We start from the raw sequence: 25144 nt of genomic DNA, 5'->3' as shown, positions 1-25144 counted from the left end.
GTAGAAAGAAACCGAGAGAGAGGAAAGAACTTCAAGAAGATGGTTCACTTTGATGTTGATGTTTCGGCTGCATTGCTTAAAATAGTTTTCTGCAAGCTGAGCACATCTGTTTGGATCAGATGCAGAAGCAGAGAGGGAACATCTGCTTCGCTCGTCTGCAGACACTCACAGATTTCTGACACTGTAGTTTTTGTATCTTCCCAACTATCGGACGTTCGTGTTCCCCAGAGGATACATCTCTCTGGGTTTGGACAACCCTATTACCTTTCCTTTTGCAGCACAATAAGGTGTGCCTTTGGTGTTCTAATGAAATATTTAGACTTTAAATATTTATTTTATGGTTGATTTTATTCATAAATATGCAAGGTGTCAAGAGGCTGAACAACTGGATGAACAACGGGTTGAAGTTTGTAGTTTCGACCAATTAACTCTGCGTTTAACATTTGCTTTAATTAAATGCTTTGAATGTCTCTGTATGGCCATCTGAAGTGCTAGACGTGTGTGTGTGTGTGTGTGTGTGTGTGTGTGTGTGTGTGTGTGTGTGTGTGTGTGTGTGTGTGTGTGTGTGTGTGTGTGTGTGTGTGTGTGTGTGTGTGTGTGTGTGTGTGTGTGTGTGTGTGTGTGTGTGTGTGTGTGTGTGTGTGTGTGTGTGTGTGTGTGTGCGCACGCTCTCACCATCTGTGTGTTTTGGCCACAGGTCATTTGGCCAGCTTCAGTGCGGTATCGTTCCACACCATTTACTCAAATCAGACAACTGCTACAGACAGACACACACACACACACACACACACACACACACACACACACACACACACACCCCTTAGCACTAGCAATAGCAGCGCCAGTGCACATAGTAATCTCACTACTTTCAGAAAGTAAACCAAGAGAAACAGGGATTTTAGAGTGTGTAGACCATTGACATGCACTAAGACACAACACGCTGCAGGAGAGGGGAGCCTGAGGAAGATGGCCTCTGATCCACCCCCAGCATCACACAGAGACACACGACTCCTAACCCACACAGAGCGGTCATCGCTTCTTCTCCAGGTGGACGCGTGTATTCGCCTCATGAGGCGGATAATGTTGAGTTATGAGGAATATGGAATGTGCTCATATGTATTTCCATCATGCATTCCCCTGGATATAAAGCATGTGCCTCCTGCAGAGAAACAGGTTGTGTGAAAGGAAGTCGCCTTGCTCTGTTTTCTTAGTCGCTGTTTCTTCATCTCCCGGATTTTGTTTTCCATCCTCGCCTCTCTGCGTCCGCCGATCACCTCTTCCTCCTCCTCCCTCCTCTTCCTCTCTCTTATTCTCTGGTATGGTCAGAACCTTTATTTGTACAGTGTTTCTGTGTTGGACCCTGAAGGCATCGTCTCTCCGGTCCAATGGGATCTCTCTGTGTGATTTTGGATTATGTCAGAAAATAATGTCTGTGTCGAACAAACGTTTAGTTCAGCAGGATAATCTAGGTAGGTCTCCAGGTAATGTTGTATTCTTTCTCTCCCTCAGCATATCTAACTTCACCCCTAAAGTGGGAGAGAAAGACACGCAGAGGGCGATCCGACAAGCCTTCAACGTCTGGCAGACGGTCACCCCGCTCTCCTTCCAGGTGCAGTAGAAGAAGTAGAAACTTCTTGTGTAGAAATGTAGAAATGTCACTGCTAATTGTTGTCATATGCACACAGCGTCTGGACTTTCAGTCTCTTATTTCTACTGTAAACAGAAAATACCTTCATTCAAGATTTAATCCAGACAATTCAAGGCGAAACAGAACAAAACTTCCGATGTACGAATAACAAACAATCCACCAAAGACTATCAGACAAAGTTAAAACAGAGCGGACATGAAGAAGACGCTCCTGCTGGAGCTCCAGCGTTTCTCACTTCCTTCAAAACAAAACAAGGCATTGAACTTAAGTAGAAATGAAGGAGTAGAAATAAACAATAGTATAATTTAAACTTCTCAAAATAGAACATATGAAGTAGATAGCCGTGAAGATAAAAAATCTAGGCGCAACTAACAAGGCCAGGACAATCGAAAGAGGCGGGAAAAACACGCAAAGACAGGAAGTAAAAACAGAGACTCCAGCGTTTCTCACTTCCTCTTCCTGTTTCAGGAGGTGCCGTACTCGGAGATCAAGAACGACGGGAAGGAGGCGGACATCATGATCTTCTTCGCCTCTGGTTTCCACGGCGACAGCTCTCCGTTTGACGGGGAGGGAGGTTTCCTCGCCCACGCCTACTTCCCCGGCGCCGGCATCGGGGGGGACACACACTTCGACTCTGATGAACCCTGGACGCTGGGCAACGCCAACCACGACGGTGAGACCACAAGAAGCCGACATTAAAGAGGCCCTATTCTGGTTTCCTGTTATATAGGTTTTAGTGCATGTCAATGGTCTGCAACGGCTAAAATCCCTTTGTTCCCTCCATAGGGAGTTTCTCTGCCACAAACTCCCCGAAAACACAAACTCTCATTTCTCCTAAAAAGGCCCTATTCTGCTTTTGGGGGGTTTCCCTTCCCTGTAGTTTGTTCTAAAGGTTTGTTTTAGTGCATGTAAAGGGTCTGCAAAGGTTAAAATCCAAGGGTTTCTCTCCCACACCCCCCTCTCTCCTTGAACCGCCTCCATTGGACTCCTTTGTTTACTTCGGGAACACAGTGACATCACCATGCGCTCCTATTGGCTAACGCTCCAACACATTGTCCGTGATAATCTTAGGGGCGGGACATCTCTAATCGGTGGACCAATCACAACAGAGCCGTATTTAATTGATGTCTTGTTTCCTAATTTGCTAGTCAGTAGTAGTGCTGCGTACCGGTACGCCAAACCGGTACGCGACTTGTAAAAAGTTTCGGTTCAAGTCCGGTTAAATCCGGAACGTCGGGAACCGGTACTTGGACTCGCAAAAAAAACTAGCACTTACGTATATTCTCCTTTTTGTTCTAAACCATCTAAACCTTCCATAGATCGAGAAATGTGTTCTGAGAAAAGACGAAAAACATCGTGTCGGCTTCTGATATGGCGGCCATTACTGAACTCGCGAAGTCTCGCAAAATATCGCAACTGCTCGCGAGATCTGTGTGACGTCAAGGGAAGCTAGCGATGTGATTGGCTTAGACATAGTGTCTTGAGTCTTGACAGTCCACAGTCTCCTCACTGTCCGAGTGACATAGATGATAGATGCTTACGTTAACTATGTATGCCATTTGTATCAAAATGGTATGTGTGTACATCACTATGTATGTAGTATGTACTGTATAATGTACACATGTAGAGTTGTAGAAAATACATGGTGTACAGACAGTAGAGTACACTGACTGTACAGTCACTACAGTAGGTGTGTAACAGTGTAATGCGTATAGTCTACAAAGCTTTAGGGATTTAGGCTCAGTCAGCTCAGGGACGGTTCGGTTACTTTAGTTTGGTAAATGAAATAAATGTTTGAACTTTGTAGTAGTTCACTGTAGTTGCTGTCATAAGTCATTTGTAGACTAAGTGGCAAAACGTTTTTTTTTTACATTTGTACTTTGTAGAGAAATGTGGACACAAGTTGGAAGGGAGCACAATAAACCTGAGGAGTTTGAATTTGAGTTGATTTTGAGTTAATTTTCAATTGATAATTAGCTCACAATAAGTTCACTTTAGTTACTCACACAACTTGACACAAGCCATGGGTTCAGGTCCGGACTTATAACTCCGGACCTGAACCTGAACCTCTGGACCTGGTCCGGACCTGAACCTGAATGTGAGTCCAGGTACGCAGCACTAGTCCGTAGGGCGGCAACAACCCCCTGTGGCATCAACCCTGGGCCTAGGAGCTATTATAAGATGAGATAAGATAAGAGGTACTTCATTGATCCCAGATTGGGGAATGTTTGAGTTGCAGCAAAAGCAACAAAACAAAACAACGTTAGTAGAAATGAAGGAGTACACAGTGAAATCCGGAGTGTTCATTTACCACTGGAGATAAGGACCACATGTTCACTGGCTTTAAGTGTTAAGTTAACACTTAAAGAGTACATTTTAACTGAACATATGGTCCTTCATAGTGTTAAATTAAGACTCCAGATTTCACTGTGTAGAAATAAACAATACTAGAATTAATAGAATTAAAGCAGCATTAAAAAGAAGAAAATATACAGTAGATAAAACATCTATAAACTCTGACAGTAAAACACTATTACTATCTCTGGTTTGAGAGATTAGCAGAAAAGAGAATTTGACAGAGGAGCTCTAAATGTCTAAATGTGCACGGGGAATATTTTTGAGGATGCATCAACGCAGCTTTGTTGAACTGTCGCAGAGGACACATGGACAGGAGTTTCTGTTCGTTCTTTATCCATTTAAAAAGCACAGTCGAAATACACAAGTCTTAGGGGGCTTCATAGTGTGTGAGATAAAGATAAGATATACTTTATTGATCCCAACGTGTTTGCGTTGAAGACAAGGCATTGCACAAGAGAAATTAAAAAACAAGAAATAAACTATTCTAAAATGTAAACATCTCAAAATAGAAATAAAACATCTTTAAAAAAGTAGAAAATATAAATGTGGAAATACAAATTCACAGTAGACAAAATATAAAGCAGGATATTATATACATTAAAAGTCTCCTATTATGCAAAATCCACTTTGTCATGTCTTTTATACATAAACATGTGTGATTGATGGAAAACAGTGTAATAGGGGACCTTTTCATTTCATCTTTCTTTGTCCCGCTCATGGTACGCAAAACCATCCATCCATCTTCTCCGCTTATCCGTGGTCGGGTCTCGGGGGTAGCAGTTCCAGCAGAGAGCCCCAAACGTTCCTTTCCCCTCATCAACCAGCTCTGACTGGGGGGTCCCAAGGCGCTCCCAGGCCAGCGAAGAGATATAATCCCTCCACCTGGTCCTAGGTCTACCCCTTGGTCTCCTCCCAGCTGGACGTGCCTGGAACACCTCCCTAGGGAGGCGCCCAGGTGGCATCCTAACTAGGTGCCCGAACCACCTCAACTGGCTCCTTTCGACGCGAAGGAGGAGCGGCTCAACTCCGAGTCCCTCCCTGATGACCGAACTTCTCACCTTATCCCTAAGGGAGACACCAGCCACCCTGCGGAGGAAACCCATCTCGGCCGCTTGTATCCGCGAAAACTTGTGTACGCAAAAAAACAAATGTACAATAATTGCCACAAAACATGACTCTACCAAAACACCATTGAGCGAAAAAGAGCAGGGAGAAGAATACAATCGTATGTGACCTGCCCCTTTCTAAAAGAAACTAAATAAATACAAATAGATGGTCTGCCCTTCATCATAATAATTTTCCACAGCCAAACATAACAGTATCTCAGGACACTAAGAGAAACGCACAAAAACATTTTTATTTCCCACTTGACGGTTAACGGAAAGAAGCAAAACACCAAAACATCACATGTATAAGGAAAAGACAAGTGCAACACCCTCACCTGAGTCCTACTGGAGAAGAAGGTGGAAAGCGACGCATGATGATAATAATAACAATAACAACAATAACAATGGCAATGGGACGTGCAAATACAGAGGAGACATCACATCAAAACCATGCAGGACCAGAGTACATGGACTTATTCACATCCTGCTTCATATCGTCCCGTCTTTCTTCATTTATACCACTTCTTTAACTGAAAAATACAAATACAATTCTTTAGATCCTTGTGTTGAGAATTCCACAATTTTACACCAACCACCGAAATACACATTTGTTTAAGAGTAGTCCTTGCATAAGGATGCTTAAAGTTTTAAGTGTGTAAGGAAACAGACATCCTCTGTCCTTAGACCCTCGCAGGAAAAACTCCCAACAAATGTAAGAAGCGCCAGGGAGGGCGTCTATAGATGTTGTGTATATAGATAGGAAAAGTCTTCAGCCTGGATTTAAAAGTAGTCCTGCAGGTTTCTGGGAGTTTGTTCCAGATAGTTTGAAATATCTCAAACCATATTCTCACATTCCTCTAACCCTAGTCTTCCTGTGAAATCATAGTTCTTATATTCCTTTCATCCTCCTCCTTCCTCCATGTTGCTTCCCCAGACAACACACGTCTTACTGTAACCCCAACCCGTCTCTGACCTTTAAACCAGTTTTCTTTTCATTTCCCAGAATTAGGATATTTAAACCTGTCGCATGAATCTTTTGAATTTCCAAATGCAAAAAGGAATACAACATAAATAATCGAAATTCCCAAAATGTATGATGATAAAAAAAAAGGATGGATCAAGGAGGATATCTAAAACCTTCCAGGTGCAAAAGAGCAACCTTTTATTTCCCGGCTAGACGTCGACACTGAATATCTCGAAGTCTTACGCTACGTCCACACGGCAGCGTGCGGAGACGCCTCCCACTCACTTTGAATGGGGGGACGTCACGCTTTGCCGAACTGCATTGTGGTTCTGTCGCTTTGCCTCCGTGGTTCGCTTCGAAAGTTGAGAAAAGTTCAACTTTTCAAGTGTCGACGGAAGCGCCAGCCAATCAAATCATGTCAGTACAAGCTCTAGCCAATCAAATCATGTGTCAGTACGAGCTCTAGCCAATCAAATCATATGTCAGTACGAGCTCTAGCCAATCAAATCATATGTCAGTACGAGCTCTAGCCAATCAAATCATATGTCAGTACGAGCTCTAGCCAATCAAATCATATGTCAGTACAAGCTCTAGCCAATCAAATCATATGTCAGTACGAGCTCTAGCCAATCAAATCATATGTCAGTACAAGCTCTAGCCAATCAAATCATATGTCAGTACAAGCTCTAGCCAATCAAATCATATGTCAGTACAAGCTCTAGCCAATCAAATCATATGTCAGTACGAGCTCTAGCCAATCAAATCATATGTCAGTACGAGCTCTAGCCAATCAAATCATATGTCAGTACGAGCTCTAGCCAATCAAATCATATGTCAGTACAAGCTCTAGCCAATCAAATCATATGTCAGTACGAGCTCTAGCCAATCAAATCATATGTCAGTACAAGCTCTAGCCAATCAAATCATATGTCAGTACAAGCTCTAGCCAATCAAATCATATGTCAGTACAAGCTCTAGCCAATCAAATCATATGTCAGTACGAGCTCTAGCCAATCAAATCATATTTCAGTACAAGCTCTAGCCAATCAAATCATATGTCAGTACGAGCTCTAGCCAATCAAATCATATGTCAGTACGAGCTCTAGCCAATCAAATCATATGTCAGTACAAGCTCTAGCCAATCAAATCATATTTCAGTACAAGCTCTAGCCAATCAAATCATATGTCAGTACGAGCTCTAGCCAATCAAATTATATGTCAGTACAAGCTCTAGCCAATCAAATCATATGTCAGTACAAGCTCTAGCCAATCAAATCATATTTCAGTACAAGCTCTAGCCAATCAAATCATATGTCAGTACGAGCTCTAGCCAATCAAATCATATGTCAGTACGAGCTCTAGCCAATCAAATCATATGTCAGTACAAGCTCTAGCCAATCAAATCATATTTCAGTACAAGCTCTAGCCAATCAAATCATATTTCAGTACAAGCTCTAGCCAATCAAATCATATGTCAGTACAAGCTCTAGCCAATCAAATCATATGTCAGTACAAGCTCTAGCCAATCAAATCATATGTCAGTACAAGCTCTAGCCAATCAAATCATATTTCAGTACAAGCTCTAGCCAATCAAATCATATGTCAGTACAAGCTCTAGCCAATCAAATCATATTTCAGTACAAGCTCTAGCCAATCAAATCATATTTCAGTACAAGCTCTAGCCAATCAAATCATATGTCAGTACAAGCTCTAGCCAATCAAATTATATGTCAGTACAAGCTCTAGCCAATCAAATCATATGTCAGTACAAGCTCTAGCCAATCAAATCATATGTCAGTACAAGCTCTAGCCAATCAAATTATATGTCAGTACAAGCTCTAGCCAATCAAATCATATGTCAGTACAAGCTCTAGCCAATCAAATCATATGTCAGTACGAGCTCTAGCCAATCAAATCATATGTCAGTACGAGCTCTAGCCAATCAAATCATATGTCAGTACAAGCTCTAGCCAATCAAATCATATTTCAGTATAAGCTCTAGCCAATCAAATCATATTTCAGTATAAGCTCTAGCCAATCAAATCATATGTCAGTACGAGCTCTAGCCAATCAAATTATATGTCAGTACGAGCTCTAGCCAATCAAATCATATGTCAGTACAAGCTCTAGCCAATCAAATCATATGTCAGTACAAGCTCTAGCCAATCAAATCATATTTCAGTACAAGCTCTAGCCAATCAAATCATATGTCAGTACAAGCTCTAGCCAATCAAATCATATGTCAGTACAAGCTCTAGCCAATCAAATCATATGTCAGTACAAGCTCTAGCCAATCAAATCATATTTCAGTACAAGCTCTAGCCAATCAAATCATATGTCAGTACAAGCTCTAGCCAATCAAATCATATGTCAGTACAAGCTCTAGCCAATCAAATTATATGTCAGTACAAGCTCTAGCCAATCAAATCATATGCCAGTACAAGCTCTAGCCAATCAAATCATGTGTCAGTACAAGCTCTAGCCAATCAAACCAAGTGCTTGTGTGTCCGGGGCGGGAGATTCATGTGATTGGTTGTTGGTCGAGTTTCAGACACGCCCACCGGCAAGCTTCAACGCGACGGAACCGTGTGGACGTACCGTTATGCCGAGGGTTTCACAATAGCTCTTCTACGGTCACCTGAGACGCTGCATCAGTGTGTGAGGAGGGCAGTAGCGCAAAGAAATGGCTCATATCAAAAGAGATGCCATGAAAGTTTTGTTCAGACTCCTCTAAACTTCGTCAAGGAATCATCTAAGATAAGATAAACCTTTATTAATCCCCGTAGGGAAATGAAAAATAGCGATAAGAGTGAAACACAGGGACGTATCCGTACATTGTATATTTACAGAAATTAATAGTTGTGAATAATATCAATAAATATAAATGTGTGTGCGTGTGTGTGTGTGTGTGGTCTCCTGCACACCCTCACACATGCCTCTTTATCTCTCAAATCCCTACACACACACACACACACACACACACACACACACACTGAGTAATTGAAAGATAAGGAGGACAGATAGTGAGACGGTGAGCTTCTCAGATGCTACGTAAAACTAATTCACGGTATCGGCTTCAGAAGGACGCGAGAGGACAAACAGGATTCATCTTCACCTTGGATTTAAAACCTTGTTGCTTTTCTCTTGCTGGAGGCAAGCGGCTGTTATTAACCTGCCCCCACCTGGGGCTGTTATTAACCTGCCACCACCTGGGGCTGTTATTAACCTGCCACCACCTGGGGCTGTTATTAACCTGCCACCACCTGGGGCTGTTATTAACCTGCCCCCACCTGGGGCTGTTATTAACCTGCCCCCACCTGGGGCTGTTATTAACCTGCCACCACCTGGGGCTGTTATTAACCTGCCACCACCTGGGGCTGTTATTAACCTGCCACCACCTGGGGCTGTTATTAACCTGCCCCCACCTGGGGCTGTTATTAACCTGCCCCCACCTGGGGCTGTTATTGACCTGCCACCACCTGGGGCTGTTATTAACCTGCCACCACCTGGGGCTGTTATTAACCTGCCACCACCTGGGGCTGTTATTAACCTGCCCCCACCTGGGGCTGTTATTGACCTGCCACCACCTGGAGGCAAGCGGCTGTTATTGACCTGCCCCCACCTGGGGCTGTTATTGACCTGCCACCACCTGGGGGCAAGCGGCTGTTATTGACCTGCCCCCACCTGGGGCTGTTATTAACCTGCCCCCACCTGGGGCTGTTATTAACCTGCCCCCACCTGGGGCTGTTATTAACCTGCCCCCACCTGGGGCTGTTATTGACCTGCCACCACCTGGAGGCAAGCGGCTGTTATTGACCTGCCACCACCTGGAGGCAAGCGGCTGTTATTGACCTGCCACCACCTGGGGGCAAGCGGCTGTTATTGACCTGCCACCACCTGGGGCTGTTATTGACCTGCCACCACCTGGAGGCAAGCGGCTGTTATTAACCTGCCACCACCTGGGGGCAAGCGGCTGTTATTAACCTGCCCCCACCTGGGGGCAAGCGGCTGTTATTAACCTGCCACCACCTGGGGGCAAGCGGCTGTTATTAACCTGCCCACACCTGGGGGCAAGCGGCTGTTATTAACCTGCCCCCACCTGGAGGCAAGCGGCTGTTATTAACCTGCCCCCACCTGGGGGCAAGCGGCTGTTATTAACCTGCCACCACCTGGAGGCAAGCGGCTGTTATTGACCTGCCACCACCTGGAGGCAAGCGGCTGTTATTAACCTGCCCACACCTGGGGGCAAGCGGCTGTTATTAACCTGCCCCCACCTGGGGGCAAGCGGCTGTTATTAACCTGCCCCCACCTGGGGGCAAGCGGCTGTTATTAACCTGCCACCACCTGGAGGCAAGCGGCTGTTATTGACCTGCCACCACCTGGGGGCAAGCGGCTGTTATTGACCTGCCACCACCTGGGGGCAAGCGGCTGTTATTGACCTGCCACCACCTGGGGGCAAGCGGCTGTTATTGACCTGCCACCACCTGGGGGCAAGCGGCTGTTATTGACCTGCCACCACCTGGGGGCAAGTGGCTGTTATTGACCTGCCACCACCTGGAGGCAAGTGGCTGTTATTGACCTGCCACCACCTGGAGGCAAGCGGCTGTTATTGACCTGCCACCACCTGGGGGCAAGTGGCTGTTATTGACCTGCCACCACCTGGAGGCAAGCGGCTGTTATTGACCTGCCACCACCTGGGGGCAAGCGGCTGTTATTGACCTGCCCCCACCTGGAGGCAAGCGGCTGTTATTAACCTGCCCACACCTGGGGCTGTTATTAACCTGCCCACACCTGGAGGCAAGCGGCTGTTATTAACCTGCCCCCACCTGGAGGCAAGCGGCTGTTATTAACCTGTCCCCACCTGGAGGCAAGCGGCTGTTATTAACCTGCCCCCACCTGGAGGCAAGCGGCTGTTATTAACCTGTCCCCACCTGGAGGCAAGCGGCTGTTATTAACCTGCCCCCACCTGGAGGAGGGCAGGGACAAACACGTGAAGGCCAAATATCACCTTTCCAGATGGGTTTCCACAGGAGTTACGTTCATATTTGAGGAAGCTGCAGCACGGATTTATGCTAATAAGATGAGATGTAGTTTATTAATCCGCATGTTGGATATGTGTTTGTTGCAGCAGAAGAAATATCTCAAAATAGAAATAAACCAGCATTAGAGAGTAAGATGTTCAGAGCGAACGCAGGAAACGTGAAGACACTTAAAGTAAAAGACATTACATGACTTTTCATCACTTCCTGTCCCCTTGGCTGGAAGTCAATGGTTGACTGTGAATGGTTTTTGGGGCCTATGGGTCCCACGTTAAGCTTCACCCAGTCTCCCGGATGCTAGGGAGGTAGCATCATTTACTGCAGCTGAGATACTTTATAAAACACAGAGTCGGGCTCCTATTGTTCCAACCTAGCCTATTATATACTAGAAATAGAAAATACTGAATGTCCTCTTCCAGCATGAGAGTAGCATGCTACAAAGGTATCAGCTGTAGCTGTGAACATGACAGGAAGTGTGATGACCTGAAGAGCATCAGGACTGCTTGAGGCAGATGATAGCTCTGTGATGAACATGATGACTCAGCCTCTATGGAGAGAGACATCAAGCATGCTCATTATGGAGAGAGACATCAAGCATGCTCATTTCTGACGTGGAGCTAATCTGAAGTAAACATTGAAGACTGCTTTCTGTTCCTCCATCTTGGGACTGCGTAACTAGGGTGACCAGGTAGTAGTATGTTTGTGTGGGACAATGTGGGACACCCTCTCATAGCTTTCAGTTTTGTCCATCACAGCAACAGCTGCAGGCGCCGGCAAGCTCTCACCGGCTGTGCACTCCGAGCGCCATGGAGAGCGCCATGCTGAAATAATTTACTTCTCCATCACAATCTCCCCCCCCACTCTCACACACACACACACACACACACACACACACAGACACACACACACACACACACACAGGCTATGGCTATGCACTTCCAGCACCATGGAAAGCAGCTGGCAGTGAAACAGAAACTCAAGAATAGCAGCACCGTATTAAATCTAACACCACATTGGCACAATATCCTACTCTTAGTCTTTATTCTGAACAAAGTTTATCTTACCTGAGATGCTCTTCTTGACTTTGTACTCTTTTGCTCGAGCGCGCAGCTTCCAGTAAGGCCTTCTCCTTGAGTGCATAGGTGTAGAATTCCTTACAACTGTATTCAAAGTTGGTCTCCACTTGAATTTCAGACGTGATAAGCTCCACAGAGCACCGGTTCCGCTGGTCAGTCCACGCTGCCGTCATGAGGGAGAACACTCTCTCTACCGAAGCATTAGTGATGGGGATGCTTCGGAGGAAGGATGCCACAGCAGTCAGATGTGGTGTGTGTGTGCCTTGGAGCAAGGTGGACCACTTCCCCACAACAGCAGCTCTTCTCTCCACAACGTCCTGCTGGCAAAGTCACACAGTATTCATCACACAGTTCATCCATCAGGACCTCCACTGCAGCACAGAGACGGAGGATGTGAACTTGCTCTTCAGTGCCAAGCTTGCAACATTCTTCCGGTAGTTGTTGTCTGTGAAGTCATACCACTTCTCAAGGAAGTTGAGAGCAGCCTGGTAGAACTTGGAAAGATCATGGTCTGGAAACTGTTGGAGGATAGCACTGGTCTCCGTTCCAAAGGAGGAATCAATCTGTCGTTGTTGGATCATGTCATATCGCTCACATACGGTCCCGTCCTCCTCTCACAGTAGCACGACATCGTGGAAGATGTTCAGCACATTATCGAGGAAGGACAGGTACACCTGTAGCCAGTGGTGTAGTGGGGATTCTTTCACTGGGGGGACGCTATTTTAATTAGGTAATCCCAAACAATGCCACACAAGAGCGCACGTGCGCAGTGCACTCACAAAACGGGCAGACAGGTCCACAGAAACTACCGGTATGCTTAGTCCCACTTTACTGTACTGCAAGAAGCAGACGGCGCTGCGCTCAACAGACACACTCAACCATGGACACACCGGCACATACGTTACATAAACAATGTATAGGCCTAAATTGCATAAACTACAGTATTGCAACTAAGCAGTGTATCTCTCTCTCTCTCTCTCTCTCTCTCTCTCTCTCTCTCTCTCTCTCTCTCTCTCTCTCTCTCTCTCTCTCTCTCTCTCTCTCTCTCTCTCTCTCTCTCTACAAACAAACACAACTCCCAAAGTTGTCCTGAAATTAACTTATTAAATAAACGAAACGAAAAATATATATAGCCTACTTATGCAAACAACATTGAATCTGGATTTGAAATTAATCTGATTAGGCCTAGCCTACATTGCACATAAGCAGACAGCGCTGCTTTTCACACACACACACACACACACACACACACACACACACACACACACACACACACACACACACACACACACACACACACACACACCTTGCGTTTTGAAGACTGATACATCAGATATGGATGAACAAACTTTGCAGCCCAGTGTCCCAGCTTTGCAGTGTATCCACGGGTATGCCTCTTTTTCCTCCGCCACATCTCCTCCGTCCATACCTCTGGGACAGCTGAGCTTGAGCTAGCCAGGGGAACGTTGCTAGCGCAGCTAACGTTAACGTTAGTGCTAGCATTATCCACGTCTTCAGGCGGCTCTTCTGATGATGTAGTAGCAGCTTCACTTGTAGCTTCGGTGCTGCTAGCCTCTTTCTTCTTGTGAATGATATTCTTTTTTAGAAAATAAGTCAAGTAAAAACATTTTTTCTGCCATTATAGAGCTTTTTCTTTAGTGTTTTTGAGGGAAAGAGCTGCCGCAAAATCGGCGGCCGGCAAGCTGGCTCTCCCCATTGGGTGTGTCACTGACACACCCCCAGCCCTCCGCAGGGTCTCGAACGTGATGACAAATCATAATTATTTAAGGAATTCGTTTTTATTTTGTATGTTTTTGTCATTATTACAAAAAATACACACTTGCAACTGATAACACTGGCAATGATTTTATATTTATTAGACTATTAAAAAAAAGATCATGCTCCAAATAAGTGGGGGTACGGCGTACCCCCGCGTCCAACGCCCACTACACCACTGCCTGTAGCTCTAGGGGTTTCCCAGCACCATCCTCATGGTTTCTGAACAGCTGCCACAGTGAATGTGTGCACGTATCCTCTCCCAGTGACCAGAAGTAGCTCTTGATCGCCCTCCAGCTGTCATGTCGCCTCTGGACAGCAGGCCACAGACTCAACCATCTTGCGAGTACGTGTCTCCGCACAACCTGATATTCTTCTTCCACAAAGGTGAACACTGCTTTCTTCTGTACGTTTTGCAGATGAGGAAAAGTGACTGAATGTTTTGTTCACTCCTAGCTCAATGTCAATGTTCAACCTGTCTCCAGCATGCTCTGCACTGCTGTGCTCTATGTGGGCCACACAGCTAGCCTTAATGATGCCACTGCTGTCTGCTTTTAGCTTCTGGAAAACTGAATGGTTTCTCCCGTAATTTACACGTGCATTATCGGCAGTGTATGCTGACATCATGTCAGGTTGCAGACCATTTTCTCCGAGCCTGCTTGTAATCTGGCGGTGTATGGTAGCAGCTGACTCATCACTATCCTCATAGAAGTCTGATGTTCTGAGTGGTTAAACATCACTAATGGTGTTCCACAAGGTTCAGTTTTAGGTCCGCTATTATTCTCTATCTATATTAATAGTTTAGGTGAAAATGTCGAAGGAGCAACCTTACATTTTTATGCGGATGATACCGTGATGTACTGTGCAGGTCCCTCATTAACGAGGCTGTTGTTAAATTACAGGCTGTTTCTAACACTATTCAGACTCAGCTCTCTGAACTAAAGCTTCTTCTAAATGTGGATCAAACCAAGGTGAACGCTCTTTCCTAAAGCTAAAAAGACATCAGAGCCTGTTTTAGATATTGTAACTACGCAAGGAACAAAACTTGAAGTTGTTGCCTGTTACAAATACCTTGGTATCTGGCTTGATGATTGTCTCTCTTTTAAACTTCATGTCAATAACCTGCTTAAAAAGCTGAGGGTGAGGCTAGGGTTCTTCTACAGGAACACGTCCTGCTTCTCGCTTGAGGCCAGGAGAAGGCTCTGTGACCTTTGACCTGTGCTGGACTCTGGGGATCTGGTCTATATGAATGCACCGGCCCATTGCCTGGTCAAGTTAGATGCTGCGTATCACAGCGCTCTGAGATGTGTGACTAATTGTAAAGCACTTACGCATCACTGTACCCTGTATGCAAGGGCTGGTTTACCATCACTAACTGCACGGAGGCTCAGTCACTGGTACTTTTTCATTTACAAAGCCATGCTAGGGAAACTACCATCTTATATCTGCTCCCTGATCTCTCTGCGAATTGAAAGTACTTATTGTCTGAGATCGCATGCTGTGGTTTTATTAAATGTGCCAAGTGCTAGGACTGTCTTAGGGAAGAAAGCTTTTAGATGTGCAGCTCCACTAACTCGGAACAGTCTGCAAAAAGAATGGAAAATTACCAAGCTGATACCACGACATGTGTTTAAAGCTCGGTTGGATGCTACAACATCAGATGCTGTTGGTACCTGTACATGTGGTTAGATATGTAAACTGTAATCCCTGTACATGTTGCTGTGTGATGTCCTTTTGTTGTTCTGTTGTTTATGTTTTGTTGTCTTCTTGTGGAACCTACTGCTGCAGCTCTCCCTGAAAAAGAGATCATTGATCTCAATGGGATTTTGCCTGGATAAATAAAGGTTTTTAATTGAATTGAATTGAGAAGTCAAGGATCTTGCTTTTCAAACCCAACTCTGGGTCCAATATCCCAGAGACAGTGGGAAGAGTTTTATAGTGCCATGATTTGAAGCATCTGAAGCCACTGAAAAAAATGGTGTGTGGGCTATTTTGTCACCTAGAACCACTGGTGTCTTTGACTCTGTCAAACAACTCTCCACAGAGGCAGGGGCAGAGGCTGGAGCCGGGGGCTGGAGCCGGGGGCTGGAGCCGGGGGCTGGACCCGGGGGCTGGAGCCGGGGGCTGGAGCCGGGGGCTGGAGCCGGGGGCTGGACCCGGGGGCTGGAGCCGGGGGCTGGAGCCGGGGGCTGGACCCGGGGGCTGGAGCTGGGGGCTGGAGCCGGGGGCTGGACCCGTCCAATTCCAGTTTTGGAAAGTCTGCCGTGGTTCCATTCCATCTCAAAGAGCTGTTGACACTCAGCGTAACCTCGTCGCACTGCCACTCCAACATCCAATCACAGGGCTTGATGACTAATCACGGGGTTTGTAAAGCAAGGCGGATGTTGTAGTCCCAAACGATAGCTGGGGATTCTGGGTAGTGTAGTGTTTTCGGAAACTGTAGTGTCTAAACTCCTAACAAACTATTTGTTTCTCTGAATCGAAGGTTAAAAACACAAAAGCATTGTACACAATTTAAACCAATCAGTGTTGTGTAATTAACAAGGATACACTGATGTTTGTTAGTGGATGAGTAATGCAGATATCACTGTGTAATCATTTGACAGTGAGGGGAATATATCCGGTTTTATTATGAAAACTTCGAGACCGGAAAAACTGTTTTCACCCACGCTAACTTTACATGGAAGCTGCATACACGTTCTCCTGGCGATACCTCAAATCATCTTCGTATATCTATCAAACTGTAGATCCTACACATCCACTGGACGTGGATTCTAAGAGTACAATACACTTCTCGCCAGAAATCGAATCATCGAGACACAGAGAGAAACCAACGGGAATTCCTTCAAACACATGAAGTCTAAAATCCTCTTTATCTTTCCTGAGACATGGAAGAAGGAGAGGCGAGAGATAAGCTGGAGGGTGAGGAGAGGAAAGACGTTTTCCCACGCCCCTTTTTAGGACCGTCTGCCAACACATCACCTCATTTAGAGTTTAGAGTCATTATTTATTTTTAATACAACTGATATTTGAATGGACTCCCGCCATTGGAAGATCAAACCACTCTGCACCTTATACACCTTATATGTAATGGCTGACACGTTAAGATGCAATTCCCCTCTTCTTGTGTGCATGAATTGGATGTTGGCTGTGAATGGGGATCGTTATGTTATCCTATTTGCCGAAGACACAGTTCCATGATATGTTATTTGAATGGGTAATCAAGTATCTGATCATGTCTAGGGAATCAGGAGTTTGTTTTTCCCACATGTGGCACACAACAGGAGATTTTCAGCGTCTAAAGCAGGGGTGTCAAACTCAATTTCATCGCGGGCCACATCAGCATTATGGTTGCACTCAAAGGGCCGGTTGTGACTTTAAGACTTTATAAATATACATATATAATATATTTAATATATATAAAATAATGTATTATTTATAATACATAACTTCCTCTGCATTGGATTATTACCGGATAGGGTAATAACTTCATAATTAACTACGTCTGAAAGCAGAAGTCCAGGGCAAATAATTGCAAGTCTCTTCAGTGCGCATGTCACAAAACACGATGCATTGTGGGACATGTAGTTTATGGGCAACGTGCTCCTGTAAAGTGGCGTGTAACCGTATAATAAACGTATTATATTCTTTGTATGCTCTTGCGGGCCACATTGAATTAAGTCGCGGGCCGGATTTGGCCCCCGGGCCTTGAGTTTGACACCTTTGGTCTAAAGCGTTCTCACTTCCTTGAAATACTCCCATTTACTCCCTTTGAGCACGCATGTTAAAACAGTTCCTAAATCAGCCTACTATCACCTAAAGAACATATCTAGGATTAAAAGACTAATGTCACAGCAGGATCTGGAGACACGTGTCCATGCTTTTATCTTCAGTAGACTGGACTACTGCAAAGGTGTCTTCACAGGTCTCACTAACACATCTATTAGGAAGCTGCAGCTGATTCAGAACGCCGCTGCTCGAGTCCTCACTGACACTAAGAGAGTGGATCACAGCACTCCTGCTCTGAAGTCTTCACACTGGCTTCCTGTGTGTCAAAGAATAGATTTCTAAATGCTGCTGCTGGTTTATAAAGCACTGAATGGTTTAGGCCCAAAATACATTTCTGACCTCCTGCTAAACTATGAACCATCCAGATCTCTCAGGTCTTCAGGGACTGGTCAGCTTTCTGTCCCCAGAGACAGATCTCTCAGGTCTTCAGGGACTGGTCAGCTTCCTGTCCCCAGAGACAGATCTCTCAGGTCTTCAGGGACTGGTCAGCTTCCTGTCCCCAGAGACAGATCTCTCAGGTCTTCAGGGACTGGTCAGCTTCCTGTCCCCAGAGACAGATCTCTCAGGTCTTCAGGGACTGGTCAGCTTTCTGTCCCCAGAGACAGAACTAAACCTGGAGAAGCAGCGTTCAGTTATTATGCTCCAGATATCTGGAACAAACTCCCAGAAACCTGCAGGTCCGCTGCAACTCTGACTACTTTTAAATCCAGCAAGAAGACTTTTCTTTTTGTCGCTGCTTTTAATTGAACTATTCACATCTTAAACTGCACTGTAACTTTTATCCATGTATTTTTTTTTTTATCGTTTCTTTTATTATCTTTTCTTTTTAATGACTGATTTTAAATGCCATTTCTTAATGTCTTTCATTTTTGTAAAGCACTTTGAATTGCCTTGTGTTGAAAAGTGCTATATAAACTTGCCTTGCCTTGCCTCGCCTCGCCTCGCCTCGCCTCGCCTCGCCTCGCCTCGCCTCGCCTCGCCTCGCCTCGCCTCGCCTTGCCTTGCCTGCTAACTCAGAGGATTTGGACGGTTGAATACAAAAAGCTACTTTACAAAAATATCTGTGTACGCCAGAGTAGACGAGCAAACTGTCTCTCTTGTTGGAAACTTATCTAAAATGTTTGATGGCCTTATTTTAACAATGCAAACACATGACTTCTGATGTCACTGCAGATCCAACCCAGTCTCACGGCATTTCGTGTTATAGTCACGAAATCAATGTAATCTATTGCTTCGTGTTCACCTACACGATTTCCACATTTTTCTCGTGTCACAGAACGATTTTAGATTTTAGAAGCATTTCTTTTGGTAGTGTGTTTCGTGGCTGCGTCTTTTTGTCCGGCCGGGTCGTGGAAGACCGGAAGCTGTGTGGTTCATAAAAACATGTTCTTACTCAATATCGTACCCTAAGCCTTTTACTTTGAATTGGATAATGTCGGAGTTTTTTTGCCGTCCGCGAGGAAAAGAAATGGCTCAGAGCCTCAGAATACTGACATCTGTATTTTCTTCTCTTTTTCATTCTAATTTGTTATTATTTACTTTGCTTTTGAAATCGTTCCGCGACACGAACAAAATGGCGAAATGGTGTTGGTGAACACGAATCAACAGATTACATTCGTGACTATAACACGAAATGCCGTGAGACGGTGTTGGCATATCTGCTGTGAGCTAACGTAGCTAAGCTAATCATTTCAGACACACGCTTACAGTTAGGAGACGGCTAACTCTTTATCATCCTGAACGTCTCCAGCTGTGTGCGTCACTCTTTAGTGTCCCCTGGTCTCCCAGCTGTGTGCGTCACTCTTTAGTGTCCCCTGGTCTCCCAGCTGTGTGCGTCACTCTTTAGTGTCCCCTGGTCTCCCAGCTGTGTGCGTCACTCTTTAGTGTCCCCTGGTCTCCCAGCTGTGTGCGTCACTCTTTAGTGTCCCCTGGTCTCCCAGCTGTGTGCGTCACTCTTTAGTGTCCCCTGGTCTCCCAGCTGTGTGCGTCAATCTTTAGTGTCCCCTGGTCTCCAGCTGTGTGCGTCACTCTTTAGTGTCCCCTGGTCTCCCAGCTGTGTGCGTCACTCTTTAGTGTCCCCTGGTCTCCCAGCTGTGTGCGTCACTCTTTAGTGTCCCCTGGTCTCCCAGCTGTGTGCGTCAATCTTTAGTGTCCCCTGGTCTCCAGCTGTGTGCGTTACTCTTTAGCGTCCCCTGGTCTCCCAGCTGTGTGCGTCACTCTTTAGTGTCCCCTGGTCTCCCAGCTGTGTGCTTCAACTCTTTAGTGTCCCCTGGTCTCCCAGCTGTGTGTTTCAACTCTCTAGTGTCCCCTGGTCTCCCAGCTGTGTGCGTCACTCTTTAGTGTCCCCTGGTCTCCCAGCTGTGTGCGTCACTCTTTAATGTCCCCTGGTCTCCCAGCTGTGTGCGTTACTCTTTAGTGTCCCCTGGTCTCCCAGCTGTGTGCTTCAACTCTTTAATGTCCCCTGGTCTCCCAGCTGTGTGCGTCACTCTTTAGTGTCCCCTGGTCTCCCAGCTGTGTGCTTCAACTCTTTAGTGTCCCCTGGTCTCCAGCTGTGTGCGTCACTCTTTAGTGTCCCCTGGTCTCCCAGCTGTGTGCGTCACTCTTTAATGTCCCCTGGTATCCCAGCTGTGTGCGTCACTCTTTAGTGTCCCCTGGTATCCCAGCTGTGTGCGTCACTCTTTAGTGTCCCCTGGTCTCCCAGCTGTGTGCTTCACTATTTAGTGTCCCCTTGTCTCCCAGCTGTGTGCGTCACTCTTTAGTGTCCCCTGGTCTCCCAGCTGTGTGCTTCAACTCTTTAATGTCCCCTGGTCTCCTAGCTGTGTGCGTCACTCTTTAGTGTCCCCTGGTCTCCCTGCTGTGTGCGTCACTCTTTAATGTCCCCTGGTCTCCCAGCTGTGTGCGTTACTCTTTAGTGTCCCCTGGTCTCCCAGCTGTGTGCGTCACTCTTTAGTGTCCCCTGGTCTCCCAGCTGTGTGCTTCAACTCTTTAGTGTCCCCTGGTCTCCCAGCTGTGTGTTTCAACTCTCTAGTGTCCCCTGGTCTCCCAGCTGTGTGCGTCACTCTTTAATGTCCCCTGGTCTCCCAGCTGTGTGCGTTACTCTTTAGTGTCCCCTGGTCTCCCAGCTGTGTGCTTCAACTCTTTAATGTCCCCTGGTCTCCCAGCTGTGTGCGTCACTCTTTAGTGTCCCCTGGTCTCCCAGCTGTGTGCTTCAACTCTTTAGTGTCCCCTGGTCTCCAGCTGTGTGCGTCACTCTTTAGTGTCCCCTGGTCTCCCAGCTGTGTGCGTCACTCTTTAATGTCCCCTGGTATCCCAGCTGTGTGCGTCACTCTTTAGTGTCCCCTGGTATCCCAGCTGTGTGCGTCACTCTTTAGTGTCCCCTGGTCTCCCAGCTGTGTGCTTCACTATTTAGTGTCCCCTTGTCTCCCAGCTGTGTGCGTCACTCTTTAGTGTCCCCTGGTCTCCCAGCTGTGTGCTTCAACTCTTTAATGTCCCCTGGTCTCCTAGCTGTGTGCGTCACTCTTTAGTGTCCCCTGGTCTCCCTGCTGTGTGCATCACTCTTTAGTGTCCCCTGGTCTCCCAGCTGTGTGCTTCAACTCTTTAGTGTCCCCTGGTCTCCCAGCTGTGTGCATCACTCTTTAGTGTCCCCTGGTCTCCCAGCTGTGTGCGTCACTCTTTAGTGTCCCCTGGTCTCCCAGCTGTGTGCGTCACTCTTTAGTGTCCCCAGTTCTCCAGCTGTGTGCGTCACTCTTTAGTGTCCCCTGGTCTCCAGCTGTGTGCGTCACTCTTTAGTGTCCCCTGGTCTCCCAGCTGTGTGCGTCACTCTTTAGTGTCCCCAGTTCTCCAGCTGTGTGCGTCACTCTTTAGTGTCCCCTGGTCTCCAGCTGTGTGCGTCACTCTTTAGTGTCCCCTGGACAAAGCTGCAGCACGTCCTCACAGCGACTCTCAGATTGCAGAATTTGGGAAAATGCAAATATCCCAAGATTTGTTTTTTCTCCGGCATATTTTAAATCTTCAAACAGCAGCAGCTCATAGTTTATACATGCACAGATTTTGAATTGGAAATCTTGTTGTCAGGATGAAAGTGTGAATTTGACTCGACATCGAACAGTTTGAAGTAATCCCGTCAGCGTTTGAAGAAGCTTCAGATTCACGATCCGACAGACGCCTCGAAGTCTCCTTTTGATGTGAGCTTCATACTTACAGGCTAACCTTAGCTCACTTCTGAGCCTCCTCTCGGGTGTGTTTGCACTGCGGAGGCTCTGTTCTCAGGGGCGCTGCCTTTCCCTTTCCTCTCTGGTCTGTGCTGTGTTTTAAATATTGTGAAGCAATGTTCAAAGTGATGATGGCTTTCATCCTGGCTCTTGGTCTTCATTATTTAAATATCTGTTTGATCTTTTTTCAGACTTCAAATGTCTGTTTATATGAATATCTTCATCTATCCATCCATTTTGTTCATTTCTACTTTATTCTGAAATGGAGACTCGGTCACAAAACACAATTTCCCCTGAGATGAATAAAACATTCTGACGCCCCCCTCCACACCTCCACCTGCCCTGTTTGACCTTTGACCCCCCCCCCCTCTGTCTGCAGGTAATGACTTGTTCCTGGTGGCGGTGCACGAGTTGGGTCATGCGCTGGGTTTGGAGCACTCCAACGACCCCAGTGCCATCATGGCTCCGTTCTACCAGTACATGGACACGCACAGCTTCAAGCTGCCTCTGGACGACCTGCAGGGCATCCAGAAGATCTACGGTGAGCGCTCAGATCACTCATCATCATGCAAAGGAGTTATTCCACGGCTGTGGTTTCTTTAAGTATTTTAAACTTTTTTTTAAATGTTTTATTCCTGTTACGTTTAATTTCTGGAATCTGTTGGGCTTTTGTTTGCTGTAACTTTACGTGTCACTTGTTAGACACTTTGATCCACTTACATACTCAATACTGGGCAATCCCCACAGGAGCACTCTGACTGCAGCGGGACTCGAACTTGCTATGCCCTGAATCCAAGTTCAGCGCGCTATGAGCTGATCAGATTTTGGCCACTTTATGATGTCATAACGATGTGTTGTCTTGTGTAGCCATTAGCCAATCAGCAACCAAGGTACCCCCCCCCCCCCCCCTTATCACCTGAATCTCCTCTAGAGCTCCATTGAGTTCTTTGTAACCAGATGTCTCTCAGAGGGGCGTGGGGAGGGGCTCCTTGTCTTCCTCTGAAGTAACAGACAGAGAATCAGCACTTTGGAAACAGGGCTGAAACAGAGGAGATTATGGGTAATGCTGCCATGATCTGTTTGGTGTGTCAGCCAATCAGAGACAGGCTCTGTATATCTCTGAGAGCTGAGTTGCTGATGTCCTCCACCAGGTATCCCCACAGCCATGCTGGAGCCCACCCGCCCGCTGCCCACTCTGCCTTCCCGACGGACGCACTCCACTTCCAAACACGACCGCTCCCGCCCGGCGCGTCCGTCCGGCGACCGGCCCGCGCTGCCCGGCAACGGGAAACCCAACATCTGCGACGGAAACTTCAACACCGTGGCCTTCTTCAGGAGGGAGATGTTCGTGTTCAAGGTGAGCCGAGACGCAACCTTTTGTTTCATTGCATTTGTATTTGTTCCGTTCATGGTATGCAGAAGTTAAAGTATAGATAACACTTTATATTAAGGTACACAAATCAACTAGTTGTTAATTAACATGCATATCAGCAGAATATTGGCTCTTTATTAGTCATTATTAAACACTTATTATATTTATTCATTCTACAAGTAATAAGCCATGAGTTGAGAGTTTCTCCTCAATAACCCTCCAAGTAAGGAAGTAGTTGTCCATGAGTTCTGGTCTTAATGTGCTCTGCTCAATATGGGCCTATAAGGCAGTACCACTAGAATAGTAATTCTCCCATAATAGCACTTAACAAATATGATCTATTGTTATATAACAAGACATGAAACTAAAAGTGTTAATTGAGTCAAAATAACTCAAAATGTGGTATTTATAACTCAGAATCCCAATTTTAAAGTGAAGTCTTGTTCATAAGAAGTAAGCTGGTAGTTTGACTCTAATATGTTGATTAACAACTAGTTGAATACGTTTACCTTCATATAAAGTGTTACCAGCAATTATTCACAAAACACGTCTCTTTAACCGTTAAACCCCCCGGACGCAACGTCTTGCAAGAAACAGCGTCCGAGGGCTTCTTAACATGTAACAGACTATGAATGTGCCGGACCCACTGAACGGGAAGGAACTCAGCTTCCAGACCATGTGTAGCAACACGAAACACAAGGGTGATAACAAAGGCTCTGAATTAGCCCTTAGCGGAAGAATGCTAACGCACTTTGCACAGAACTCACGATAAAATACCCTTATTACTTATGGGATCTGCGCACACAAGATATCGACTAGCAAGCTGAGGTTCCACAGATTCCAGAGGTATAAGTGTCATCACTGAGCGGTCCGAACTCCCGCTGTTCGGCTGTTGTTTAATCCTCATCACTGACAGTAATATTAAAGAGAACATGCGTGTTTGTGTTATCTGAAGGTGCATCTCACCTCCGTGTGGCCAGAAGGAGAATTACAACAAACACAACAAAGAATTAACCTCAAATAAGCACTGAAACAGGATGATGGTTATCCGACCGCTCCTCGTTTGTCCTTGAGTATAAAATACACGTCTGTAGCTTCCTCAAAGACTTGATTCAAAGCGTTTAAATCACAAATACTGAATGCACAACTCTAAAGCAAACCTCTCCGAAGCCAGGGTGCATGCTTCTGCCAAAGGTGCATTTTTGAGAGACACACACACACACACACACGCTGTGGGTCTGTTGTGTAATAACTGCTGCTGCAGAGGGTGAGTCATGCGGCCAACGGGGCGACTGGGGGATTTAGATAAGCTTAATTGAACATTAAGAGGTGCGGCAGCTCCGGAGCGCTCGGGTTCGATTCCCTCTGGAACTGCCCGTGTTGAGAAAAATGTCTCTCAAAGTACTGCGGATAATATAATCAGCTCGGTGGCGTGTGGTGGTGTCAGCGATGCACTCCCAGCGGTGCAACGGCGAGTCCTAAAACCCAGACAAGAGCTGAGAGCTGCCTGTCCTCTTTAAGGTGATCATTGTCAACTTACTCATGGTTTCCTTTTGCAAGACATATACCTGCCTGCTGAACCCTCTGTGCGGTGCCCCCATACACACTCATCTGGCTGTCATCTTGCAATCTACTTATTATATAAATAGTTATCACCGCAATAAACCATATTCAATTTGGTCTTAATGTTATTATTTCATTTCATATTCTGTTCTTGTACATATCGTGGTTTTTTACATGTATATAGACTCCTTGCACTATTTTTGGTTTTTGTATTTTATTATATATGTTGCATTGTTGGAGGT

At 45.8% G+C, this 25144-nt stretch overlaps 1 protein-coding gene across 1 annotated transcript in view; it reads left to right on the top strand.

The window, feature by feature from the left end:
* The window catches only part of LOC117444839 (matrix metalloproteinase-24-like), a gene marked incomplete at its 3' end in the record, with an annotated part of 30719 nt that extends 7395 nt beyond the window's left edge, over positions 1–23324 (top strand). The window contains exons 3-6 of the mRNA XM_034080214.1: positions 1510–1609; positions 2117–2321; positions 22347–22508; positions 23119–23324. Coding sequence (XP_033936105.1) covers positions 1510–1609; positions 2117–2321; positions 22347–22508; positions 23119–23324 — 673 coding nt within the window. The remainder of the gene's footprint in view (positions 1–1509; positions 1610–2116; positions 2322–22346; positions 22509–23118) is intronic.
* Positions 23325–25144: the final 1820 nt, after the last annotated feature.

This window comes from Pseudochaenichthys georgianus, unplaced genomic scaffold (genome assembly GCF_902827115.2).
Source record: "Pseudochaenichthys georgianus unplaced genomic scaffold, fPseGeo1.2 scaffold_951_arrow_ctg1, whole genome shotgun sequence".
In the NCBI taxonomy this organism is placed as follows: domain Eukaryota; kingdom Metazoa; phylum Chordata; class Actinopteri; order Perciformes; family Channichthyidae; genus Pseudochaenichthys; species Pseudochaenichthys georgianus.
Note: the sequence above shows the minus strand (reverse complement) of the source record. Positions and strands in the feature narration are given on the sequence as shown.